At 32.3% G+C, this 14,631-nt stretch overlaps 1 protein-coding gene across 1 annotated transcript; it reads right to left on the bottom strand.

Moving 5' to 3' along the window:
- Positions 1-495: 495 nt before the first annotated feature.
- On the bottom strand, positions 496-2,878 carry LOC144573123 (universal stress protein PHOS32-like). Its single transcript, XM_078322814.1, has 4 exons — positions 2,626-2,878; positions 2,428-2,537; positions 2,211-2,329; positions 496-756 (listed from the first exon to the last, which is right to left on the bottom strand). Exons 1-4 carry the CDS (start codon positions 2,801-2,803, stop codon positions 669-671), a joined length of 495 nt encoding a protein of 164 aa, XP_078178940.1. The 5' UTR covers positions 2,804-2,878; the 3' UTR covers positions 496-668.
- Between the last annotated feature and the right edge of the window lie 11,753 nt (positions 2,879-14,631).

Genomic DNA, 14,631 nt, shown 5'->3' with positions numbered 1-14,631 from the left:
GCGCCGTGAACCGTACCCGTGATACGTGCGGATACGTCCGCACCCGTGAGCCGCGCCCGCCCGCACCCGTGAACCATTTCCGCACCTGTGAACCGCGATGTACCAACGCTAATTTTCTGCAATGTCCGTGATTCGAACTGGGGTCTTGCATATTTTGGTCAAAATGTCTAACCACTCCGCCAATGTTTCGCTTATGTTTCAATTTGGTAACTATATTATTTATTCTATGCTTATGTTGTCCTTTAACTTTTTAAAACATTATTCAGTTAACTAGACTTTGTGATATATTTTACCTTTTTAATTAGACTTGTTATGATTTTTTAAATGCAATATATAAAATAATAAAAAATAATATATATATATATATATATATATAATAGACGTATCGTATACTAGATTTTTTAAAATTGCCGTATCGTATCCGATCCGATACCCGTATCTATGCAACATAACAGCCTAATAATGTGAACACCGACAAATATCACAAACAGCACAAAAGGAAAACTATAGTTTTTGTTTTTCTCTTTTCTTGCAAGTCTTCTCACATCTAAAACAAACCAATATCATATAGTCTAGTACAAAAGTTTCAACATAGGTAAGGAAATTCAGTATCCTATTTATTATTTCAAGATATTCTCCAAATGACATCAGAAAATATCTCCAAGAAATCACTTGTCAGAGGGCACATCTTTAATAATCGTCACTGCGCATGTAGCATTTGTGAGCACATAGTTTGACACGCTTCCAAGCAAAATCCTGCATACAATACAAAGGGGACCAAGATCAGATTGACACTGACGCAATAGATAAGCATGGAGTAAATACAAAGTGGTCCTTCAAGTATTCCTTATTTTTCATGTTGGATTAATCATTGAAGTCTTAAATAAATACAAAATTGGTCCTGCTATTATTGGTTGAAGCTAAATGTCAATTCACATTAAGATCCATGTTATGATAACTTTTAAGATAACGATGTAAATAATTTGCAACCAATTTATAATGACTCATGTATCAATGCCAGTATCCATTTAATAATCATATTAGTATCCAAGTCGGCTTGCTTCCACATTTAATAATCAACATTATTTCCAATTACAAATTGACACAGAGATATTTTTCTTTTAAAAAAACAATATGATAAAAATTGAAATTTTAAGGATCAAAATAGTTCTTTTAAAACTTTAAAGAACGGTGATAAATTAGATATATTTTTAGTACCATTTGCGCCACTTATTGGAGACATGATCAAAATGAATAAACTGATGAAATAGTGTTGTGGTAATACTACAAATAAAGGGCATTAGAGAGGACAGTGATCTTGAGTTTGAATCCTTTTGGTAAACAACTTGTCATTTATGATCCTTCTGATAACAACATTATTAATTTTCTGGGTCAAACTTGTTCTCTATTTGCAAATTGATGTCATGAATGTTTCATTTTAGACACCACCTTAATATTCACTATTTTAGATTGGTGATTGAAGAATTATCCACTGTTTCAAACAATAATATATTTTTTTTTCTAATTAAGGATATCGTCAACTCCAACATCCATTTTTGTTAGATATTTCTTGTGGAAATTGAACCTACATCTTCCCGTAGAAAGGTGAGACTCATTCAAACAATAACATATATGCATGATGCTATCACTAAATTTGTTCTCGACAAATTAAAAGAAGTCATGGGTATATAGGCATTCTCTTTCAAAGATTAATAGTATTACTGTATTAATAGATATCATGGAAATTCAGGGGCTATTGGCAAAAATTGGAAGCTTATGAGTTAATAGTAAAAATGAAATTTGGGGTTAACTAACTAAATTTACAGGGTGTGTGTGATGCTCCCAAAGTATTATATCAAACGAAACATTTTATTCTTCCAAAAAGACTCAATTTTACCAGCTAACTTTTGTATTAGCAATTCTTCTGTTGAAGATTAACCCCAAAATAAATAAATTCCTTTCTTACACCACAAACCGATCAACCCCCCCACCCCCCCCCCCCCCAAAAAAAAAAAAAAAAAAAAATTCGTGTTCTATAAATTATCCCTTTCCTAATGGATAATACTCCACAGAATAATCCATCATGCAAAATCAACTGGTACTCTCTAATTTTGTACTTAATGAACTTGTACAGAGAACGTTCACAGCAAACACCAAAACCTAAATTCTAATAATAAAATATTTAAACCAATTATTCAAATAAGAATTACCTCTGCAGAGGACCGAGACCTCTGCTCCCCATGACAATCGAATCGAGATGTAAATCCTCCACAGCCTGACACAGCTTATCCCTCGCATCACCCCAGTACAGATTCGCAACAACAGTCACCTATTTATTTTGATTTAATGCAAAATTTAAAATAAAGACACAGATCGCCAATATAAGATATAATTTGGGAGGGAAAGGGGATCGATCTAATGATCTACCTCTTTCTGACGGGAGACAGTGTCAAGCATGTCAAGCACCTCCATGTCAGGCTCGAGATCGTAATGCTTCATCACCTCTAGCTCTCTGAACTCGCTAAGCGGGATGAGAGCTTTCATAAAACAACAGATCGATCAAAAATCAAATAAATAGAAGATTAATCAGTCTAAGGGAAAAGAGGAAAGAAAGATGGAACTAACGGGAGCCTGTTTTGATCCAGGAAGAGTGTTTGCTCTCGTCGACGTGCTTCGAAGACATGACGTGAATCACGACCAGCGTATCTCCTTTTTTGAGCAGATTGTCTATGGTCCAGTCCAGTGCCTTCTTGCTAGTCTTGGAGAAATCCATTGCCACACCGATTTTCTTCGCTCCAGACATTTTCTCTTGCTCACTTGCTCGGTTCTTTCTTTGATATTTTAGTAGTGTGAGAAGAAGGTAGAAACTAGAAAGGGAAAGTGGGATGCGACTGGAAATAAATAGTGCAAAGAATTGAATGTGAATGAGCATCCGATGCTCTGCATTACCTCATAATTTGAGGTCGAACCTGTAATCACGGGATCCTTTTTGATTCGTGTTGTTTAACAGACGTACAGCATTCAAACTCAAACGGTGAGGTACCTTGTGCAATATTATTTCAAACAAATGGCAGTTTCAGATAACAACACATCACGGGGAAAGAATCCAAATATTCTGAAGTAACTCAAATTTTGAGTTTATTCTGCTACCGTCCGATCCGAATCTGATTCAATCTGGACAAAGGCAGAATGGAGGATTTCGTTAAAATTCGTGATAGAAATATCTGACGGTCCCAATATAAACACAAAATTTGTGTTACTTTAGTTTATATGAATTCACGTGGAAATGACTGGATAGAGGAGTACAACTATACAACTTGACGACAAGATCAAATGGACGGCACGAGCTTGGTCAACTTTACAAACAGTAGATTTTTATCTCCTCCAGTTTGTCAAACACCGGGTATCGCCAGCAGTATCCAATCTCCGGATAATTTAACCATCCTTATTTAATCAGAAGCCGTTCATGAAAATGTGGACGGTTCAATAGACAAACTTCACATCCAGTAAAGTATTTCAATGGAGTGCACAAAATCTAAACCGTTCAGCTCGAATTGTAGAGATTCCAACATGTCAAATAAGTTATTATTTAATTACTTTTAAAAATAAAGACTCCAAAATTTCTAATTTCTCTCGTCTTTAAAATTAATTTTAGAGTTTCTATTAAACTATGTCAGTAATAAATTAAAAAGGAATTTATTATAACATACTTTGGCTTTTTTATAAAAATTAAAAAAATTAAACTAATAAATAATTTGAGCCAATAATTTGGTCAGCGTGGAGTTTATAAACAGTTTATTGATAAGAAACTTTTATGCATAGTTTCTAAATAAGAAATTCTCCCACCTCTTTGAAACTGAATTAGAATTTGCCACATCTTATTAGAAACTCCAATAATACCAATGATGTAAATGCTCTAAAGGTGCGTTTGAATTAGCTCTACTATTCTCAAACCTTGATGATCCAAACACAAATTAACAAATTTCATTAGCTCAAAAATATAATATTAGTTTAAATGTAATATACTATTAGATTAAATATAATATAATATTTATTTAAATATTAAATGTAATATAGTGTTAGTTTAAATGTTTAGTGTAATATAATATGAGTTTAAATGTAATATAATATAATATTAATTTAAATATTACATTAGTTTAATTATTATTTATTTATTTTCTTTATTGCTATTTTAAATATACAATTTAAATGACATTTCTACTAATTTGAATAGTCCAAAACTAGTGTTATTTATAAATTACTCGAATTAATACTATTTTCAACCACTAACTAAAAGTTACCTATATTTACACTAATTTTTACACAATCCAAGGGTAATCGTAAGAGATATGATGAAAAGTTATTCGTGAATTTGCTTTAACAGTTCGAATCGCATTACTGACCACCCGATGCGATATATATATATATATATAGAGAGAGAGAGAGAGAGTGGGCTATGGTGCATTGCAATGTATGGGCACCCTTGTGCATTGGACTATAAATTCATATTTTCATATTTTCAAAGTGGCTTAATAAATAGTAAAAAAAATTCAAAAAATGTAAAATTTGGTCTCCAAGCACATATTAATATGGAGAATAAGATGAACGGTTTGGATCGGTCATTTGGACTTTGAATCCGTGATTTATAGTCCAATACACAAGGGTACCCATGCATTGCAATGCACCATAGCCCATCTATCTATCTATTTATCTATATATATTTAGGGTACGTTTGGATGACACAAGAATAACTGTTATTCCTAAAAAGCTATTCTCACTATTTCACGTTTGGGTAAAAAGAAAACGTTATTCTCAACGTAAGGAATAGCTCGGACTAGCTACTATTCCGCTATTCCTATGAAATGTTGAGTTAGCGGCTATTCCGAATTTAGGGTTAGCAAGTTATTCCGAGCTATTCTTTGTTTCATCCAAACGTACCCCTAGGAGGGTTCAAATGCACCATCATTTTGGTGCTCCAATATGCTCCACATAGACTACATTCTTTATCTCTATTTTCAAAGTCCGAACAGTCAATCTGTACCATTCAATATGATATTCATAATAAAATATGTTTGGAGACCAAATTTTATATTTTTTAGAATTTTTTTACTATTTTTAAAAATAGATACAAAATCATTTTTTAAGAAAATTATAAAATATATTAGAGTACCAAAATGATGATGCATTTGAACCCTCCTCGTTCTTTTAAAGCTTTAGTAGTGGCTACCGAGAAACTTGATGCAATGCAACATGTTTATACTCTATAAAATTCTGACGATCGAATTCTCAATTAACATGTCAGACGATTTATAAAATTGGGATATTGAGGACAAATGTAATTAGATCCAAACGATGTGGCGCGTAGAAGATGCTTGCCCACTGCGGATTGCTAACGCGTCTGGCATGCAGTTTGCGACACCAGAAGTGTCCCCCCCCCCCCCCCCCACGTGAATACATATTCTTTTGTTTTTAAGAGAACGGAGCAAGTCTCATGGGATTCAAATTATCTGAAATCCCACATGCGTGAACAGTAATTCTGAAATTTTTGAAATTTCAAATTCAGCCGTCTAACTTTTTCTGTGCACGCATCTCAAAATAACTAGTTTTTCTGTGCACGTATCTCAAAATAGTTCAACGGTTGAATTTGAAATTTTAGGAATACTGTTCATGCATATGGAATTTCATTTCAGCTGATTTGAACCCAGTCTCATGAGCATGAGTCTGCATCGTCTGCTTTTAACTCAAAAAGCGTCTTTTGAGTTAATATATATCAGTCATCCGATTGTAAACTGAGTCCATTCACATTCATTTAAAATATAGAGGTCTTTAATATTAGTGTGGATCTAATTCGCACGAATTTTGAAGCTAATCGGACGATTCAGGTATATTTTAACTCAAAAAATTTATTATTAAAACTTATTTATTAGTGCGAATCTAATAAGTTCTAACACTGTCTAATCCGTATTAAAATATATATGTACAAAGACTGAAATAAATATGTATGGGTTGTAAAACAGAGCGTATACAATGTTAATGTAAATTAGACAATAATTGAGTCCATTAAACTATAATAGGTCTGATGAACATCAGATCAAATACAAATTGACGGTGTTAAAATTATTTACATATTCATTTTTATTTTTCTGATATGCATGCGTATTGTTAGATACACAAACAAATACATATGTATCAGATAATAAATGGATATAGATGGGATATTAATTAAACAGATACAAATTGAATATTAAACATATCGATTATCAATATAATATAATTTGATTACTAATTCAAATAATTGAACAAATTAACATGTCATTCAACAAAATTAATTTTCTCACTAGAAAATAAAAATACTAATTTAAAAACATGAATTTTCTCACTGTTGTTGATATAAGTTTTGAATCGGAAATAATATATAGCCTCAATAATTCTATGAAAGTAATAACAAAATTAATTTTCTCTTTTCCTTTATCATTATTTAATAATTTCTATGTCAAAAAAATTCGTTATGCCAAACACATTTTTATCTAATAAAAAACAAAATTTGTTCTTCATCGGAGTAGGAAATAAGTGAGGGGTTTTTGTCCAAATAGTTTTGGATAAAGTCGGATCAAAATAATCTGATGAATATTAAAATTCACACAGGCAGTTCAAAATTATGGAACTGTTTAAATTTATTGAGTTATAAATCGTTTGTACGAATCTCAAAACCGATAAGATGGTTTAAGTCCGACTTATGATAAAGTCTGTCTATAATTAATCCAATTTCAAATCACTACTGCAGAATAAGTGATTGCACACGGACATAAACAGACGAGCTATACGGATTTTCCTGCCGCGTGGAATGCGAGGGTGTAGAAATTCCTGAATATTTACACACGGATATTTACCTGTGTACAATTACTGATAGCTACACGGATTATTACATAAACAGCAGTGTACAATTCCTTGACAGTGGCTCTCTCCATAACCGAGCTACATGGATTCTTACATAAAAAAGCCGTCTACGATTACTATTCTGCATGGACATTTAGCTAAATGTCCGTGTAACTCTCTTATTTTTTTTTTTTACTAATATTTTTTTAATATTTTTTTAATGTTTAAATTCCTTTATACACGAATATTTAGCTAAAGGTCCGTCTAGCTCTCTTATTTTTTTAATATTTTTTAATGTTTAAATACCTTTCTACACGGACATTTAGCTAAATGTCCGTGTAGCTCTCTTATTTTCATTTATATATTAATTTATTTTTAATATTTTTTTAATGTTTAAACACCTTTCTACACGGACTTTAGTTAAATGTCCGTGTAGCTCTCTTATTATTTTTTGTATTAATTTTTTAATGTTTTTTTAATGTTTAAATACATTTCTACACGAGCTTTAGTTAAATGTCAGTGTATATCTCTTATTTTGTTTTATTTATTTATTTTTTAATATTTAAATACCTTTCTACACGGATTTTTTTTTTTGCTAGCCATTTAAAAATCAGATCATTTCCAAAACATAGAATTTTCAAAATAAGAATACCAAAACCCCTAAACAAAATTCATATGAAGAGTCGGACGATCTCGCCTCATCCGGCTCTGAAATGACCTTCATCCACCTCTTCATCTAATTCTTCATCCAGCTCTGAAATGATCATAATACAGAGAGATTTTTTTTTCAATGTAAATTGATCAAAACGGCTCTCGAAGATGAAGGCCTTTTTATATAACCAAAAACCCTAAAATAACCTTCTACTCGGCTCTTTATTAAACGTCTGTGTATCTCTCTCAAGGCTTTCTACACTGTTAATTAAACAAACAACCGAGTACAAGTGCAGCCTTTCTACACGGCTCTTTATTAAACGTCCGTGTAGCTCTCACAGGCTTTCTACACGGATGTTTAAACAAACATCCGTGCACAATTCCTACATTTCTTCACGGTTCGTTAATTAAATATCTGTGTAGCTCTCTCAAGGCTTTCTACACTGTTATTTAAACAATAAGCCATGTACATTTCCTAATAAACGTCCGTGTAGCTCTCTCACGACTTTCTACACTGATTCTTTAATAAATATCCGTGTAGAGATCCCACAGATATTCCAAGCACCCAAAAAATTGCAATATTTACACGGTTTTTTATATAAATTGTCAAATCCGTGTACAATGTGCAGTGTAAAATGACCATTTGTGTAGTAGTGAATATACAAAACAAAACGTTTTTTAACGAAACGTTGGTAATTAATTTTTTAAGATAAAACGTTGTTAATTTTGCTAGATTTTAAAATATATTTTGAATTTAATGTCATGATTTTTTTTCTGGTACTGCTATGGTGAAAATAAACGGCAAATGGAATAGCGTGTGTAGCGTTGAAACTTGAACACATCCATGAATAACGTGCAACCTTGTATTTATTATACAGAACCCTTGGCAGTGTTTTATTTATTTATTTTTAAAGGTGAATGTTATTAATGAGTTTGACCTATATAAAATTAGTGTCATTTCAGCTTATATAATATCAATTCTAAAACCTATCAAATCGACTTTGAATGACTAATTTAAACCGTTCAAACCGATTTACATTATGAGTGACGCGTTTACATACAAATTTTTTATATTTTCGAGTTATTTTAGTATCAAATCAAGCGGTAAAAATATTGAAAAATTAATGTATTAAAATTAACTTAAAAACTCATACATTTAACCGCTTGCCTTAATACTAAATAAATTCGAAAAGTTATAAATTTTGCATGTAAACGCACAACTAATGAAGTAGATCGGTTTGAACGGTTTGAATTCACCGTTTGAAGTCGATTTGATAGGTTTTAGAGTTGGTATATAAATTGAAATGACACTGATGTTATACTAGCCAAACTCGTTATTAATTTGCTCGATCTGCCATATTCAAAATTATAATATTCTTTTGTAGTTTGAAATTTTGAATAGCGGGAGACGCGCCGACAAATTTATAAGACACTTCATAAATAAATAATCAGTACATTGTTAGCTATACAACTTTCCGTGGTTCATGATTAATAGGTTTACCGGTAAAACTGAGAATTATATTTCGAGTAGAACTAGGGTGTTGTTAAGTTCATTAAGTTCCTTGGGAAACTCAAGTCTAAAATCCGTTAAACTGACTTCAAATGACGAATTCGAACTATTAAAATCCACCTACTTTGTGAGTGATGCGTTTACATGTGAAAATTTTAAACATTCGAATTAATTTAGTATAAAGTCAAGGTAAAAAAAAAATACATTTTTAGCTATACAGCTTTCCATGGTCATTAATAGGTTTACTGGTAAAACTGAGAATATCTTTCAGAACTGGAGACATTCTGTTTGATTGTATTAATGATTACAAATAATTGGGTTTGTAGAAAGAACAAATTTTATTTGAAGTCAGAACTCAAACTTTTCATTTGTATTGAAATTCGTGCAAACAATTTAGAACTCAATAAATTTAAGGGTCACTCGATGCTGGCATTAGTTCTGAATCCTGTTAAATTCTGCTATAGGTATCCATACGCAATGTAAAAATCGTATCCGCTTGTTGACTAGAAAAATTCATCCTCACATAAGGCTCGAAACCTACCTCTTTAGTGGCCTCTTCACCTCTTCAATCCTTGTCATATATCCACAAATCGTTCATTTCAGTTATAACTGCATTGTGAAAGAACACTACCAGTTATGGGATATCTTTGGTTACCCTGCTGTTACTGGTATCACCAGACAGATACATTGTGTGAAATTGTAACAGAACTGGATTTTCAAGAATTATGTAGTTTAAATGGTTTGCAAGCACTAGCTAAGCTCTAAATAGCCTTAATTAGGCAATATAATAACCAAAGAAATATGCATATATAAATATATAAATAAACAAACAAACAGATTAATTAATTAATTAATTAATTATTTGATTGATTGATTGATTCGGATCAGATGTAGCAAATAAATTGGTTTTCAAATTTGGTACCCTTTTCCTAGACATGACCCAATGTTCAAAGGGCATGGTACTCATAACTGCAATTTTTCCTATAAAAATTCAGTTAAACAGTTTGTATCCACCAATTGCTATAACAAAGAAATACATACCAGTCTTTTTTTTTCATATGTTCTTCATTTTCTGACAGCCTGGTTTTACCATTTTCAGCAATTTCTCCATTTTTAGATGCATTTCCATTGTGACTCCGTGTAACTGTAGAAAGCACATTTTTTCACTCAGTTCAACAAAAATACCAAGATTTTTCACTCACCTATGATAGAGAGGGAGAGAGAGACTTACATGGTGCTCTTTTGATTCCTTGCAAGGCGGAGGAGAGACGACCACTGGCACAGGCGGAGGAGAGATGACCACTGGCACAGGCCGAGGTGAGGCCAACGCGAGACTGATCGACGAGCGTTGATCCAGGCGGAGATAGAGGAGTTTCGCCCATGCAACCCAACCCGAAGAGGAACCAGGGGTGGAGACGAATGCGAGGGAGAGGGTTCCAGTTGTACTATCGTAGGTGAAATGAAGAAGAGGCGTTTGTGAACTGCAGCGGCAAAATAAATTTAGTTGTATAAAGGGTAAAATTGGAAATACAGAAATATGTATATCAAAATAGTATAAAAATAGAGTATAAATGGCAATTTTACAAATAACCAAGTTTATAATGACATTTTAACAATTTTTAACTTTGGAGTGACATTCTCATAATTTTTCCTAAATTTAAATAGTTACGTGAATCTAAACCGTACATATTATTTGACAACGACAGGACGGTTTAGATCCAACCTTATTGATGCAATTAATTGTCTCAATAAAAATCTCTTGACAAAATATTCCGATTTAATAACATTATAATACCACCGACATCTGAAAAGAGTGCAAACTTAATTATTGAACCTAATTTAAAGGGGAGTAGCTTGGATCAGATGGCCATCGGATCCAAATTGAGTCCGATGACCAAAACAAGCGTTTGATCTAATTTTAATTTTTTCGCTTGATTAACGGATTCTTTTTCGTACTCGTTCTTATACCCGTTTTTTCTTTTTCTCCCGGTCTGTTCTTCTCCTCCGTTTTTTCTGTTCTCCGAGACCGCTATGGAACAAAGAAGAAAGTGGAAGGCACCGTGCGCTCTTCGGCTGGTGCCTCTGGTTACATTGTGCTGTGGCTCTTCAAGCTCCTCCTCGATCGTAGCTACACCGTGCGTGCCTCCGTTCTCAACCCGTGTGAGCAACCCCAATTCCATCTCTCTTGTTGTCGGATCAGTAGCAATGCAAGGAAAAAGTTCTTTTACCAAATTCATCGGGTTTCTCTCTACATTTGTGTCAAGATGAGTTGACTATCAAATAGATATTAAGATATATGCTTCAGATCAAGTTGTTGCTACTCTTTTAGTTTGGTTTTGATGGCAGCACAAAGGAGTGAATATAAGGTGTTTGTTGCATTGCCTAAGACATATGAGGATGTGTTATCTGTTTTGTTCTCAGTTCTTAGTTATTTTCATCTGGATAAAACAAATGATCATCCCTCATGTCATGAATTTACCTTTCAAAAGTTTGTTGTTTAGAATTTAGATATCCTTGTTGAACATTATAAATTTATTTAATTATCTTTTTATAATTGTTTTAATTTTTTTTCCAATTGTAACTTTAGTAAATAAGCTAAATTGGTTAAACTCTGTCTTGTACTGACTATATTTATTTAGTGTAATCTTATTACATAGTTTTGTATTATTGTATATTGTCAATTGTGATTGTGTACAAACTATGTCAAACATGATTATTTGAACCTAAACATTGGCTAATTGAAAGGGAAAAATGAATTTGGTTCTGAACTTATCTCTCACACTATGCTACATACAAGGTGCATTGTACCTTTATACTTCAATTTTTTCATGAATTTTCTTTTTAACTTCTATCATCTATTAGACGATCTTGCCTTCTTTTAACTTGTGTACATCTTTTGTCTTCTTTTGTTTTTCATGAAAAGATAGGTGCTTGTTAACAAGATAATAATAGGCATATTTTGTTTGTCCTTTTGTTAACAGTTTCTAGCAGAGAAATTGGTTCAAATGGCAGATGATATTGTTGAAGGATTGTGCAAGTCATTGCACATATGAAACCAAAACCTTGTCATGATATCAGCTGCAAATAGGTACCGACACGAAATCATTGATATACCTTAATTAGTAAAGAAAAAGGGGATGAGTTAGCTAGTATTGAAATTGACCCAAAAAAAAAAAATCTGAACTATGAATCAATGTCATCTAAAATTGTTGTCATATAACAGATCTGGAATGTGAAACAACAAGCAAAGTGATACAAGAAGCAAATCTATCATTCAAGCTTTCGTTTGTCTCTGACTTAAATCGTCAGAGCTTAGAACTGACACTAGTTTCATTAAGCATCTACGTATCAGTCAATATGTGCAAATACATGGGCGGTATGGTATAACTTGTTTTGTATATCATTTAATTATCGGCAGAATAAATTTGTTGTGCTTTGAATTTTGAATAACCAGGGAGGTGAACTCAGACTTGATACCAACTCCAACCTTGAAGAAAGGTCTTATAGGAAAGGATGACCAACTGAGGCTTCATCTTATAGGATGTATTTTTAGATTTAGCTCTTTGAACATGGCTTAGTATGTATAAATTAGGGTCTAAACTGTAAAGAATGTTGTTTTTCTGATGTTCTAGACTTCTAGTTTGTTATGTTCACAGCTGTACAACTCTTGCAATTTTGATATATATTACTTTGTTAGATAGGTGCTTGTTCATTTTCTAAAAAGTTGCTGATGCAACATCAATGCAGATGATCAATTTTAGTTTTTGCAGTCAAACACATGTATTACTATGATCAATTATATCTTTGGCAGGCTATTTTCCAAATTTCAGATGTAACCCTTTCAACAAAATATAAACATAAAAAAGAAATATTTAAATATATTTGATGCTTAGCTTCACATTTGTGGTTAAGAAAGTGGCTATTGGTGCTTTCTAGTACCAATGATACTCAGATGAGTTAATTATGCCTTAATTGCACTAAGATAAAAAATTTAGGACTAATCCAAGCATATTTATAGAATTGAGGAACTGAAGGATTAGATAAGTTTTCACAAATTAATACAGGTAACATCCTACACCATTACCAAACTGCACTTATATTGGTTGATTTAAACAGGCCTTCTTTAGAAAGCCAAATTCCAGATAGCAATTTTGTTGGGAACAAACTTCCTCAATTTGTTGTAATGGAGATGCAAAAAGCAAATTGTCATTTCTAAAGAAAAAAAGTTGCTCCCAATTTAAAGACTCCGCTTCTATATATGTTACTCAGAGATGGATTTAATTTGTATGAATGGAGGTTAATTGACTCTCATTATTTTATAATTTTTTTTATATTTATGTTGATTATCTGTATAAATTAGATGAAAATATCATTAGTACTGTAAATTGATTTCTATTTTTAACATAATTTTTTTATATATTTATATGTTTGATCCTCGTAGTTCAGAAATCTTACCCCGCTTCTAATGTTGCACATAAAAAACAACTTTAGTGATGAAATGAAATGTCTAGTAACCAGTAAGGATGGCTTCTCCTATTTCAAATCTTATAATATAAAATGGAAACTTTAGTGATGAAATGAAATGTCTAGTAACCAGTAAGGATGGCTTCTCCTATTTCAAATCTTATAATATAAAATGGACTTGATACCACTGAAATTAAGTTGTTGTTAAAATATATTATTTTGTTCTCGTTTTTTCAATTTTAACGAATGATTCAAATCAATCTATTCATAGGACAGACAATAGATTCAAATCAATCTCGTTTTCTAACCCAACTGTGCTACATCTCTTTTTCTCTTTTATTTAGTTAGAAAACTCTCGATCTTTAAAAATAAAATGTTAATTTATAAACGTACACGTTACGTTGTATAAAAGTTACCGAAACAACAACCGAAAGAAATATAATTGTACATGATAATTATATATATTTGATTTGAATTTTAATTGTTAATTATGAATTTAAATTATGGGCCGAAAGTCCATTAGCATTAAAGCTTTAATTAGAATTAAAAGCCCAAACCGAAAAGCCCAAATGAATTAAATTGATTTTTGAGCCGAAGTGCAAAAATCCAATTTGATTACCTCCTCTCCAAAACAGCCATACATGGAGGTATTTTGGGTATTCCACATCATGTCAAATGCCTATAAATAGAGGGGTGACTGGTGAGGGTAGAGAGAAAGTTACTAATTCACTTGATACCGAATCGATTTGGTAATCTATTTTCTCTCTTTCTCATTTTACGGTTGTTGTTTAGAGATCACGGGATTGGTGAATAGTGTTATTGCGAAGCACGCGGTGCATATGACTCACATGCTTGTGATAATCATTAACATCTAGCGGATCGTGACTAATACTATTTCGTCTTTTCTTGGTGAATAGTATTTTTGCAAAATTCCACGGTTTACGGTATTTCTGGCAAAAGAAATAAATCGCTCTCTGGTTAGTCCTGGTGGATAACCGATAGAGGTATCAGACATCTGATACTCCGAGGCAAGCAGTTCCCCAAATTCGTTTTTCTTGGTCGGCTGCATTCCAATTGAAATTTGGAAACGAAGTATAATATGTTATATTAGTCTATTTAATTGGTAAATA

The sequence above is a fragment of the Carex rostrata genome, chromosome 2 (genome assembly GCF_964058835.1).
Source record: "Carex rostrata chromosome 2, lpCarRost1.2, whole genome shotgun sequence".
Lineage (NCBI taxonomy): Eukaryota > Viridiplantae > Streptophyta > Magnoliopsida > Poales > Cyperaceae > Carex > Carex rostrata.
Note: the sequence above shows the minus strand (reverse complement) of the source record. Positions and strands in the feature narration are given on the sequence as shown.